The 13918-nt window shown below is 36.2% G+C and overlaps 1 protein-coding gene across 9 annotated transcripts in view; it reads right to left on the minus strand.

The window, feature by feature from the left end:
• The window catches only part of PPP1R12A (protein phosphatase 1 regulatory subunit 12A), a 160097-nt gene that overhangs the window by 72327 nt on the left and 73852 nt on the right, over positions 1-13918 (minus strand). For all 9 annotated transcript variants that reach the window (XM_043561596.1, XM_043561601.1, XM_043561594.1 and 6 more), the window contains exons 3-4: positions 13024-13142; positions 3877-4036 (exon numbers count right to left, since the gene is read on the minus strand). In XM_043561596.1, coding sequence (XP_043417531.1) covers positions 3877-4036; positions 13024-13142 — 279 coding nt within the window. The remainder of the gene's footprint in view (positions 1-3876; positions 4037-13023; positions 13143-13918) is intronic.

The raw sequence follows: 13918 nt of genomic DNA on the forward strand, positions 1-13918 counted from the left end.
TCAGGTAATGATCTCATGGTTCAGGAGATCCAGCCCCAAGTCAGGCTCTGCGCTGACAGCATGGAGCCTATTTGGGATTTTCTCTCTCTCCCTCCCTCTCTCCCTCCCACCCCCCCCCCCTCTCTCTCTACCCCTCTCTCCCCACTTGTGCTCTCTTTCTCTCAAACTAAATAAATACACATTAAAAACAAAAAGGAACAAAACAAAGCAAAACAAATATTCCAAGGGATTGAGTCTACTTTTCTGCAGCAGTAAAAAGCAGATATTCTGTCAACAAAGCTAGAAAGGAGGAATACATTTTAATACAATGCAAAGACTTTTATAAATTGTTAGTATGCCCTCCTAGCTGTATATTCACATCGACCTTTATTTTATCTAGAAATTAAGCTCAGAGAACAAAAATTGGGTCTATAAATTGCACACAGCACAGTCTCACACGCAAAAAGAACAGTAAATACTTTATAACTCATGAAATCACTTACTCTCCAAGAAGTTGAGCTTGAGAAGGGCTTCTTTTTACCTACGAGAGGTGGCAGTGATAGCTAATACATAACCCTCCATTTATTTGTATTTCAAGAATTGATACACTATTTCCTCAGAATATTTAATGCAGCTGTTTCTAATTCTGATTCTAAAACAAAACCATCTGAAGAGCTTGTTAAAAAAAAAAGATTCCCCAGCTCCACCCAATCCTATGCAATTAAGCAGCATATTGGGAGATGGGCCCTGTCAACCTATATTTTTAGTAAGTCCTGTGTCATCTGCCTGCAGACCAACATTTAAGAGCCACCAATCTAAAGAACGAGCTAACTGAGGCGCCTGGGTGGCTCAGTCAGTTGAGCATCTGACTTCGGCCCAGGTCATGATCCCGTGCTTTGTGGGTTTGAGCCCCGCATTGGGCTCTGTGCTGACAGGCTCAGAGCCTGGAGCCTGCTTCAGATTCTGTTTCTCCCTCTTTCTCTGCCCCTCCCCCATTCTGTCTCTCTGTCTCCCAAAAATAAATAAACGTTAAAAAAAAAATTTTTTTTTAAAGAACAAAGCTAACAGATATAAGTCTAGAGATTTAAGTTAAAAAAATCCATTAACATATATATTATTAGAAACTTTATTAATACAGAATACTGGAAGATAATGAAAATAATCTCCCATTAGAAAACAGAAACTATAATAATGTTAAATATTCTGAGAAACATAAAAATTAGAAGTATTTGGAAGTCTATGTGGAAAGGAAAGACAGAAAGGTAGTTACATTTTATTCGCCATAAACATATGGCTCTCTGTATATGCCAGGCCACATAAAACTCAAAAAAATAAGACTGTACTTATTATATTCAAGGAGATTCTAGTGGAGGATGAAAGTCAAGTAAAACAATAATCAACCCTCAAAGACAGGTTCTGTGATGAAGATGTAATGGCAGTACAGAACTGAAAAGTATCAAACTCAATTGCAAGGGGTTATGTATTTGTGGGGGAGCGGGAGGGGGTGATGGGTAGGGTTACATTTGAAACCAGTATCTTCTATTTATTTCTCATGTCATATATACATATTTTTACTTATTTTTTTAAGTAATATATTTACAAAGTTCAAAAATAAAAAAGACTAAATGGCTACATAGGGAAGTCACTCCCACTGCTGACCTTTAGCCCAACAGTTCACCAGGTTTTCCCCCCTTAGATAACCATATTACTAATTTTGATTGGATCCTTACAGAGAGATTTTATGTATATATCAGCAAATAACAAAAAAATATTTTTTCTTAAAGATTTTATCTTTAAGGGGTGCCTGTGTGGCTCAGTCAATTAATCATCTGACTCTTGATTTCAGTTCAGGTCATGATCTCACTGTTTATGGGATCGAGCCCCACACCCGGCTCTGTGCTGACAGCATGGAATCTGCTTGGGATTCTCTCTCTCTCTCTCTCTCTCTCTCTCTCTCTCTCTCTCTCTCTCTCTTTCTCTGCCCCTCCCCTGCTCATGTGTGCACGTGCACACACGTGCACACATGCGCTCTTTCTCTCTCTCAAAATAAACATTAAAAAAAGAGAGATTTTATCTTTAAGTAATCTCTACACCCAACATGGGGCCCAAACCCTCCACTCTGAGACCAATACTCCCATACTCCACTGACTGAGCCAGCGGTTGCCCCTAAAATTTAAAACAGTAACACTACCCATTAGTGTTTTAATTGGTACAAGAGTATTCCAGTCAAAGGATGTATCAGAATTTAGTCAACAACATTCTCCTACTCCTAGTATAAACAATGCTATTAGCACATACCTTATTTCCTGTGAGAGTATCTGTAAAAAAAAAAATTCTAGAGGTAGAGCTAACTGTTAAGCCAAAGAATAACTGATACTTTGATAAAATCTGCTCAACTGTCATACTTTCACCAGTAATGTGAGAGTGCCTTTTCCCCAACCTTGCCAACAGTGTGCCAAACATTTTAATCTTTGCCAATATGATAGATGAAAAGTGGCAGTAATTCATTGTAGCTTCAACTGCACCTATTATGAATAAGGTTGAGTGTTTTTTTTTTCATAGGCTTAAGAGCCTTGAACTTAGTCAAAGGATCGAATGGAATTTGCCTCCAAGTTGAAGAGATGGTGAATGAAGGTATCTAGACAGAAACAAAGTAGGCATTAAGACATCATGACAGAACTTCAATTAGATACATATAGTTGGATAATGCATGCCTGAGGAGCAATGGTAGCAGCTTAGCTTAAAAGAGGATGACGAATGGTCTTATGTACTAATTTGAGGAGTTTAAAATATATCCCAATCCACATTGAGAATCTTCACAAAGAATTTTAAGAGCCTAGATAACCTAATTACAAAGACCCCTTAGAGCTGTCTAGAAAACTATTTTACGGTGCAATCTACTACTTAAAAAGTATTACCTTTACTATTTGTAATATTCTTAATGTTTTCAATTTTTCCTTTAAAAAATGCTGTTGTCAAGTCACTAAGGTTCATTCATGACCTGCTATTGGGGTCTGAAAGTTTGCTACATTTTGGATTAGAGAGAAATACACAGGGGGACAAGAAAAGTAATTAACAGTTAACTTCACTATTCTAGAAGGCTTCAGTTATTGAAGTAAGTAGGGATTGAAAAAAGGAGGAACTTGGGAATAGCTGACCCACTTACACTTCGTTGTTTTTACTGAGCAGGGGGAATAAGAACAGACTGATATTAGAAACTCTTGTCAAACATAATATAAAGGGTGTAGAAGATTTTGCCGAGGGCTAGTCTTACTTCCTTTCACATACATCTAATAAAAGTTACACACAGCATTATTTTTTTCATGTAGCTGATAACACCTTTGCGTTGCAGAAGTAAAAAAAGGAAAACAAATGACCAGTATATAGCCCTGTAAAATTTCAGTTGCTTAGGTCTTGATATTTAATATTATGCTAAAAGCACTCTGAGTCCCAGTGTTACGCAGTAAAAAAAAAAAACCTGCATTTTAAATTACATGTAAATACTCACCAGGAATCAAACTTTGTGAATTTGATATGTTTATAACATAACACTGTTCTTAGTCTCAGTAACCAGAGTTAGCCACTCTGGGAACCTCAAAATGACTCTGTAGTAATTTATCAGCCCAGAAGTTAACACATAATGGTTGCCTGATACTTTAACTTATTGGGAAATTACAACCAAAGAAAAAAACAGTAGAATAATCAAAATTCAAGAGAAAAGAAAGGGCTTTAGAAACAAAGCAATAATGTTCAGGGTAGTTTTCTCTTTTTCCTGTAAATAGACATTAAATAACTTTTATAAACTGTTTCAAAATAATGTCTGCAGGTATCTTAAGAAAAGGAACAATGAAATAAGGAAAATAAAGTAGAAATAGGACTGTGAAAAACAATACTTACTTTAAAACTTCTGTATAGCCTTTTGCAGCTGCAACGTGAAGTGCTGTACCTCCAGATTTTGCATGCCGGACATCATTTATTTGACCACTATTTAGCCATTGTCTTGCATCTCTAAGCATTATCCGTTCTTCTTCCTTTCGTGCTGCTTCTATATCAACCCCTGATAAAATAAAAATTGCTTTTATTTTTTTCTTTTTTTAAAAAAAAAAATTTTTTTTCAACGTTTTTTATTTATTTTTGGGACAGAGAGAGACAGAGCATGAACGGGGGAGGGGCAGAGAGAGAGGGAGACACAGAATTGGAAACAGGCTCCAGGCTCCGAGCCATCAGCCCAGAGCCCGACGCGGGACTCGAACTCACGGACCGCGAGATCGTGACCTGGCTGAAGTCGGACGCTTAACCGACTGCGCCACCCAGGCGCCCCTTATTTTTTTCTTTATAGAAAATGTTCTTCCTTTGTGGGAAATAAAATTACCCGAAACATATCAAGTTTTAAATAAAAATTAAAAGTGAAAGTATATTTTTTCAAAAATAGGCTGCTAATTAACAAGCTAGTTAAATAAAGAAATGTGGGAAAGCTGTAGATATTTTATTAGCCTTCTCTACTGATTATTTACTTTTTGCCCCACAAATATTATTTTGGCTTTCCTTTTACCAACAAATCCTTTTTTAAAAACAAAATGGAATATTTCCTTAGGTATATTCATCCTTTAGTTTTAAGAAATTAAGAAAAAACCCATACATAATTAAGCCTTAAATTCCGATCTGCTTTGGCCAGTTCTCTAAACTCTTCCCTACTAGGTACAAATGTTGATTGAACACTTCAACTTGGTGGTCCTGTTTTTATCTAAAATTTACCAAACTTTGAAACAGATTCTTTATAAAACTCTTTCCTTTTCCAGCACAGTTCATTTTCATTATTAGTATCAGCATTATAATTTTACTAAGTTATATAGATGTTCATTCATTTAAAAGCATTTATTAAGCATGAAGTTAGGTTGAGATGGGAAGAATTCAAAAAGGAATAGGACACTCTACTTCTTTCTTAGCTTTCAAAAAGCTCAAAATCCTGACAAGAAAAATAGAAAAGATAATCTTGAAATTCCTAAATTATCTCATGTTGTCTCATAGCTTCAACTGCCAGCTAATAAACAGCACATACCACAATGTGTTTATAGTATGTCTTGCTCCAGAAGTCTATGAACTTATTAAAGGTAAAAATACTATTTTTTTTAATTTTGTATTCTCACTGTCTAGATAAGAATCTAACACAAATTAAAAGGGGTCAGTAAATGTATACTAACTAAATAATGAATAAATGAGTAAAAAACAATCTCACACACACCCCACACCCACACACCTCCTTAGCTAAGAACTCTCCTGTAATTCATATCCATGTATCCAACTGTCTAGTCAGGACTTTTTTCTTTCATTGATCCATTTATCCATTCACCCACCCATTCAAAATGCACTGATTGCCTACTAGATGTCAGGTGCTTTTGTAAGATTTACTGGGGATAGAAGTGAACTCATTATATTGAAGGAGATATACATATGTGAAGAAAAATAAAGCACAGTAAAGGGACAGAGGGTCATGAGAAAAAGCTGTTATTTTATAAGGTTTGGTAAAGAACAGTCTCTTTGATAAGGTGACATTACACCAAAAATAGAGTGATAGGTACACTATATATTTTGGGCGACATTCCAGACTGAGGGAAGTCCTAGTAGGCTCGACACAGAAGCCTGATTGGAACATTCTTCTGTTTAGAAGGCCAGGATGTCTACAAAGTAATGAGAACAAAGAGCAGAATGATATAATCTGACTTAATTTTAGAGGATCACTTAAGCTGAAAAGTTAAGAGAAGAAACTGAGGTATCAAATTGGAGGATACTGCAACAATTCTGTCAAGAGATGACAGAGTTTAAACCAGGGTGGTAGCAGTGAAGGTTAGTAAAGGGGTTAGATTCTGGATTCTTCAAGGTACACCAACACAATTTGTTCTTAGTGTGGACGTAGGAAACAAAAGTCAAGTATGAATCAAAGTTTTTCCGCCTGAGCAACTGGAAAAACTAAATTTTAAATATAAGAAATGTGAAGTTTAAGATGCCCTAACAGACATCTAATTGGAGATATCAAGTTATCAGTTGGATTATCTGTGCTTGGAGAACAGAAAAGAGTCAAGATGGGCAAATACTATAATAAAATTATATGCCAGAGATATCTGAAACTTCATGCTAAAATCTTAACTCAATTTCCCTAGCCAGTCTGCTTGCTCCCTGTCTTATATTTACTATACCAAGTACCACTACTTACCCAGCACTTTACCACTTTACCAATTAGTTCAGACTTTGAGTTGCCATCTCAGACTGTCTTCTTGATGGTATCTTAGTTCATCACCATCTTACTTCATGTCCTATATCCCACACTTTACTACTATTACTGACCTGTAACCATCTTATTTAAGATGCCTTCTACTGTTATTCAGGAAAGAAATTATAAAGTTGTAATTGTAATACATTAAATATAAACTTTTTAAAAAGTTTATTTATTTATTTTGAGACAGAGAAAGAGACAGAGACAGAGAGAGACAGAGGGAGAGAATCACAAGCAGGCTCCACACTGTCAGCACAGAGCCTGATGTGGGGCTTGAACCCAGGAACTATGAGATCATGACCTGAGCTGAAATCAAGAGTCAGCTGCTTGGGGCGCCTGGGTGGCGCAGTCGGTTAAGCGTCCGACTTCAGCCAGGTCATGATCTCGCGGTCCGTTGAGTTCGAGCCCCGCGTCGGGCTCTGGGCTGATGGCTCAGAGCCTGGAGCCTGTTTCCGATTCTGTGTCTCCCTCTCTCTCTGACCCTCCCCCGTTCATGCTCTGTCTCTCTCTGTCCCCCCAAAAATAAATAAACGTTGAAAAAAAAAAATTAAAAAAAAAAAAAGAGTCAGCTGCTTAACTAACTGAGCCACCCACCCAGCTGCCCCTAAATATAACCTTTTTACTAAATGATTTTCCTCATGCTTTATTCTTTTACTATGTCTTTTAAAACATGAACCTCTTATATTATCTTTATCATTTTTGTCTTTGCCATCTTGAACATTTATATTATCTTTTACTATTCTAAATTTCCTCTGAACTTGAAATTAAAAAATATCTTTCTCAATTTATCTAATTTCATGCTATCCTTAGCTACTTGCAAAGCAATTACCTTTTTTCTGCTTCCAAATCATGCTCTTACATGAATATTATGTAAAAACAAAACAACTCAAGTTTAAAATTAAAGTATGTGTGAAGGGAAATTTCTTATGCTTAAGAAAATCTAGTTAGAAAGAAAAACTCTTCTGTCATATTAAAAATTTTGTTTAAATACTACTGATATAGACCCTGCTTTAGTTCATTAAAATTTAGAAAGAAGGAAAAAAAGAAGCCCTTATTATAGTACATATTACTTGTTTTCCAGTTCCATTGTTTTAAGTAGCTAGTGACCTTGAGAAAGCCATAACTTCTTTGAATATTAGTAGAATGAGCTAAGAACACGGATATTGAACCTAGACTGCTGGGTTTCAATCCCTTATCTGTGACTTACTAGCTCTATTATTTGGGGCAAGACACTTAAATCTATGCTAATATTCAGTTGAATTGTAAAAAAGAGGTAATGAAAGCACCTATCCTACAAGGTTGTTGTGAGGATTTAATTAATATATGTGAAATGCTTAAATCAGAAGTAAGCACCCAGGTGCTTCGCTAGCAGCTATCACTAGCAGCTCTAAATGCCTAGGATTCTGCTCTCTTTCCTTGCTTTATGGTCTAACAGAAAGAAAATCCTATAATGCATTTACCTGGTCCTTAGCCCACCTACTATAAATGTTTTGAACAATGAAAACAATATGTATCAAAACTAAATTGGATATAATATAATAAAGTGATGAGATTAACATCTGTCACTAGTATTGAAAACCAGTAAATGTAAGACTGAAACGTAGCCAAATCTCTTGGTAAGAAAAAATAAGAATAAACTGGAGTTTGGTCACAGCTAAGAGACACAAGACTGACTTGTGTCCCAAGCTAAATACAGACAATTGCATTAAAATATAAACCAGAAATACTTTTAACTATTGTTCAACCTTCGAGATCAGGAATTGCATGCTCTGACTGTGCCAGTGGGGCACCACAAATCATTTCTAGTGTCAAAGGCAATTTCCTTAAGGATGACTAGTTACTGATCAAATATATTATATGAGGAATTAGAGCTGGAAGAATTAGAAAATTTAAAATATGAAATAAAAACATAGCAGGATAAACAATTTAAGTATCTTATCAATGCAAGAGGTATATTTAAGGTGCTCTTTTTAAAATTATTAAAATCTATTATGAGAGCTATCCCTTCATTTTGTTTCTCTGAATAAAGTTATGCTATAGAAATTCATGTATTCCCATTACATGAATAAAATGAACATCATGAAGTATCTTCTAGGAGACACTCTTAATAAAATGAAGTATGCTAGTGATGGAGAGTGTGGGCTCAAGATACCTGTCATACTATTTGGGACAAAACTACAGTACTTACTTCCCACCCATATGATCTTTGGCAAATCACTGAGCCTCAATTTGTCATCTGTAAAATGGGGGTAATAGTAGTAGTAATCTCTGAGAATTGTGCAGATGAAATAAAATCAAGCCCAGTGCTCAATTCCTGGCATACATAATCAGACTTATTAGTGTTAGCTTTTCACTGTTCAGTTCCAGGGTCATCTCATCTATTATTCTCCCAGATTTACATTTTTCCATCCTGGTATCTCCTGGGTTCCAAAAATGTACCAAACAATGTAATCTGGATGTCCTTTTGCTGCCGCAGACTCAATATATCCCCAAACTCACATATTCTCTAAATCTGTTCCTGCTTTGTCCCACATTTTCCCATGAGTTTAGCCATCATTAATTCTTTTTTTTTTTTAAGGGGCGGGGGTGTCTTTTTAAAGTTTATTTATTTTGAGAGAGAGACAGAGAGAAGGCAGGTGAACAGGGGAGGGAGAGAAAATCACAAGCAGGCTCTGTGCTGTCAGCACAGAGCCCAATGTGGGGCTTGAATTCACGAACTGCGAGATCATGACCTGAGCTGAAAGCAAGAGTCAAACGCTTAACTGACTGAGCCACCCAGGTGCCCCTAACTATCATTAAGTCTTAAACTAAAAACTTCAGGAGGCAAACAAGTGGCCTCAATTCTTCCTTTATCTCCACATTCAATTCTTCATCAAACTGTTTTAATTTTACCTTAATATCAAGACAGCCCTGCTCTTTTCTATCTTAAATGTAATTGCTTTGTCCTTATCATCTTTCAGCAGAACCAATTTAAGAGCCTTCTTCAAGGAAGATAAGCCACCATGTATTTCCCATTCTAAATCATCCTCCAAGGTGCCATCAGCTGTACTACTAACAACCAAATCTAATCAGGCTCATTTCCTTCTTGGAGATCTTGGATGCATCTAATGCCTATAAAATGGATGTCCTTCACCATCTGGCTACAGCCCAATCTTTTCAGGTCTCATCTACTACTCATCTACTCCATTCTGACTTTCTATCTCCACTCCAATTCTCATGTGTTCTCTGCATATGCTATATCTCCAATTCCTTTTCTTTTGCACATGTTGATATGCCTGCCTGACATGCCTTTTCTGTCCACCAACTCCTTTCTCTGCTAAGCAAACTCATTCTCAAATGTCATCAATCTGAAACCTTTACTGACTACTGCAAGTAGTTACTCATAGACTTTTCTGTTCTCCCACATTTTGTCCCTATCTATATTTTAGCACACAGCACACTACATTTTGAAGCTGTTTATATATCTGACACTTCTGCTATCCTGTGAAATTCTTAAGAGTAAAGACTGTCTTGTTTCTTTATTTGTTGCTGTTTCTTATTTTAATTATTATTTTTTTAACATTTATTATTTTTTGAGACAGAGCAGGAGCAGGGCAGGTTCATAGAGAGACACAGAATCTGAAGCAGACGCCAGGCTCTGAGCTGTTAGTGGGCTCGAACTCACAAACCATGAGATCATGACCTGAGCCGAAGTCGGGATGCTTAACCAAGTAAGCCACCCAGGTGCCCCTGTTATTTAATACCCAGCACTCAGAACATTTGCTGGCACATTAATCAACACTGAAATCACCGTAATTAAAATTAGTCTTTGCAAGCAGCTTCCTTTATATATAAGGAAACCAAAGGCAAGAAGTTTTCAGTACATCTCCATGCCTTTCCTAGTTCATAATAATTACTAACTAATATTAGTATAAAAAGATTTATTTTAACTACTGTTTAACAGGAAATGGTGAGCTATCTAATTAGGCATTCATCACAGCCAGGTGGGTTATGGTTATAGGTTATGATGCTTGTCTCTATTTGTCCAACTTCCTCAAGTCCTGAATATCCCATTATTCCAGAACACTGCCTAGAATAGAACATGCCTGTTAAAAGCTCTTCTGTGTTCTTATCCAAGTTCCAGTTTATAATTACTTATCTAATGTGTGCCTTGTTTCTCCTGGGCTCCAGGGGATCTTCAACTGCTTGTTAAAATGCCTCAAGTATATTTAGGCACTTAAATATCCTCTCAGCTTCAGTGTCTTAGGATTTTTTTAAACATTTAGTAGTTACGAATTTTCCTAATCCCAAGGAATAAAAATCTCTTTATCAGAGACTAACTTAGCTTCTACTCCTTTGCTTCTATTTCATGATGAACGACACTTCAGCACGAGCCAACCTTCTAAACCAATATCCCATACTTTTAACACCTTAAAGTAAGGTGTTAAAAAAGAGTTGTTTTTTTGATAATACTCATTTAACCACTGCCTAAACAATGCATTTTGGTGGAAATCACACTAATTTTATTTAGCAGTACATACTAATTTTTTAAAATTTATTTATTTTATTTGGAGAGAGGGGGGGGCAGTACAAGCAGAGGAGGGGCAGGGAGAGAGAGGGAGAGGGAGGAATCCCAAACAGGTTCTGCACTTCAAACTTCCGCACATGAACCAGATCATGACCTGAGCCAAATTCCAGAGGTGGAAGCTTAACCAACTGAGCCACCCAGGTGCCCCATACATATTAATTTTTAATTGTGGTAAAATACACATAAAATTTACCATCTTAATAAACAATTTTAAGTATGCAGTTCAGTAGTGTTAAGTACATTTATATTTTTGTGCAACCCATCTCTAGAACTCTTTTCAGCTTGCAAAACTGAAATGCTACACATATTAAACAACCACCCCCACTCCCACCTTGTAACAGCCATCATTCCACTCACTGTTTCTATTAGTCTGACTCTTAAAGTACCTCACGTAAGTGAAATCATACAGTATTTGTCTTTTTGTGACTGGCTTTTTTCTGCTTATCATAATGTCCTCAAGGTTCATCCATACTACAGTATGTATCAGAATTTCCTTTTTAGTGAATAATAGTCCACTGTATGTTCATAACCACAATTTGTTTATTCACTTACCCACCGAAAGACACCTGGTTTACCTCCATCTTTTGGTTATTTGAATAAGACTGTTATAAAAATGGGTGCACAAATATCTTTTGAAACCTTCCTTTTAACTTTTTGACTATATACCCCCCCCCCCCCCACAAAAAAAAAAAGAACTGCTACAGGGCACTTGGGTGGCTCAACTGCTTAAGTGTCCCACTCTTGGTTTCGGCTCAGGTCATGATTCTCACAGTTGTGAGATCAAGCCCTACGTCAGGCTCCCTGCTGGAGGTGGAGCCTGCTTAGGATTCTCTCTCCCTCTCTCTCTGCCCCACCCCTGCTAACTCTCACTCTCTCTCTCTCAAAAAAAAAAAGGATTTGCTAGATTATATATAAAGATATATATACACATAAAATATACATATTATATATTATATCTCAAGATACAATTCATACACCATTTACAGGACACCATTCAGTGGTTTTTAGTATATTTGCAGAGTTGTAAAACTATTACCATCATCAGTTTAAAACACTCATTATTCCTAAACAAAACTTTACCCATAAACAATCATTCTTCATCTATAAACTGATGTCTCCTACTAAATTTATATTTTTAGCCTATCTCTCTCTGTTCACATATTCAACTGCTTAAATATCAGCAAAACAAACTTGGCAAATCTGAAAATGAATCCCTAAACTTTTCCCACAAAACCTACTTCCCCCACAATATTCACATCTCATTTACCCCTTCTTTCTTGCATACCAGACCCCTTAATCACTCAATAATCCTCTTAGCCAAACCTTCAAAATACATCTAAAATCTAACCTCTTCTCTTCACTTTGTTCACTACCATCTACTTCAGCCCTTACTTTCCTACAATCTATTCTCAACACAAAAGCCACAGAGATCCTTTCTAAAATAAGTCTGATCATAACCACCTACTTCTGCCCTTACTCTCCTATAATCTATTCTCAACACAACAGTCACAGAGATCCTTTCTAAAGTAGGTCAGATCATGTCACTCCTTTACCTCAATTCCTCACAGGCTCCCTACTTCACTCAGACTAAAAGCCAAAGTCCTTCCAATGGCCCACAAAGCTTTATGTGATATGGTTCACAGTTACCTCTGTGACATCATCTCCTTCCAGCCTCTTCCTTGTGCTGCTTGCTTCAATCATACTAGCTTACTTGTTCTTTCTCTAAATATACCATACACCCTCCCCTCCTTACACTTGCTGCTTCCTATCTGGAATGTTCTTTCCCAGACTCACATGATTCATTCCCTTACCTATTCAGATCTTAGCCTAAATACCCACTCATCAGTGAGGACTTCTTGACCGCTCTATTTAAATTTGCAATGTATCTCCTCACCCTGTGCATTTCCCTACCCTCTTTACCTATTTTCTCTCCCAAGTTTTTATTACCATATAATTTTATGTCTGATCCTACACCTTATGATATTTTTTTCAATTTTAACAGTATTAAAAAGATGTACAGTTGAGAATCATTTATTTTTTCAAATAGACTCATACTACATATATTGTTATGGAAGGTGATTTTTTTCCTACTAAAACTATGATTTCTCCTTCAATATCAAAAATTATTTTATTGAAAAAGTCAAGTACCATATTCTTCCTAAAACAGTTTTAAACATTTCTTCCATTTAGGTTGCTTTTATATTACCTTGCCGATTAACTTCATTTTGAAGTAGCTCTTCCATTGCCTCCTCCTCAGCAATATCTAATGGTGTATCTCCTTCACTGTTGACAGCTCCTACATGTGCTCCCTGACCAATCAAAAATCTGTAAAATCAAAGAGAAGACAGTTAAGCAATGATGGTATCATTAAGACCAAATGCATAACCAATGAGGAAAATTCCTATGTAAGAGCAACAATAAGAACCAAGGATAGTAGATATACTAAGTTTTAAAAAAGTACCATAGAACATGTTTTCCTGTTTTAAATTTGTATTTCCTAATATTTATATAATGTACACACATTGCTTTACTAATACAAAAATGTTAACATTTAATGATAATTAGAAAGTCTTTCATAAGATCAGTTCAGATGACCTCCACTAAGATTTTTCATGATCTCCATATCGACTGCTTTCCTAACTGATCTCCATTTTCCCAGTCTCATGCCATATCCCACAGTTCTTAACCTGGGGTTGACAGACCATCAGAAGGCCACTGAACTGATGCATACATCTTAAAATATTGTTTATGCTCAACACAGTTTTGAAATTAAAGTATCGGTCTCTTTGTTTAATGTGTTACTAAACAAACACATATATAACTATACCATAAATGTGTTTTTCTAATATTTTGATAAATGAAATCCAATATAAGTGGTTTTCGATGCACTTTGTATTTTACTTTATACATCCAAAATACAATCTTGAGAAAAGTAACCACAGGCATCATCAAATCTGACAAAAGGGATCCAGATATAAAAAGGTTAGGAATCTCTTCCACTGTGTCATCTATACATCACCCAGAGTCACCTATTTAAAATGGGGTCAATTTCCTATTTAAAAGATCGTGGCTTAGTTGTACCATACTAAGAGAAAACATAC

The sequence above is a fragment of the Prionailurus bengalensis genome, chromosome B4 (assembly GCF_016509475.1).
Source record: "Prionailurus bengalensis isolate Pbe53 chromosome B4, Fcat_Pben_1.1_paternal_pri, whole genome shotgun sequence".
In the NCBI taxonomy this organism is placed as follows: domain Eukaryota; kingdom Metazoa; phylum Chordata; class Mammalia; order Carnivora; family Felidae; genus Prionailurus; species Prionailurus bengalensis.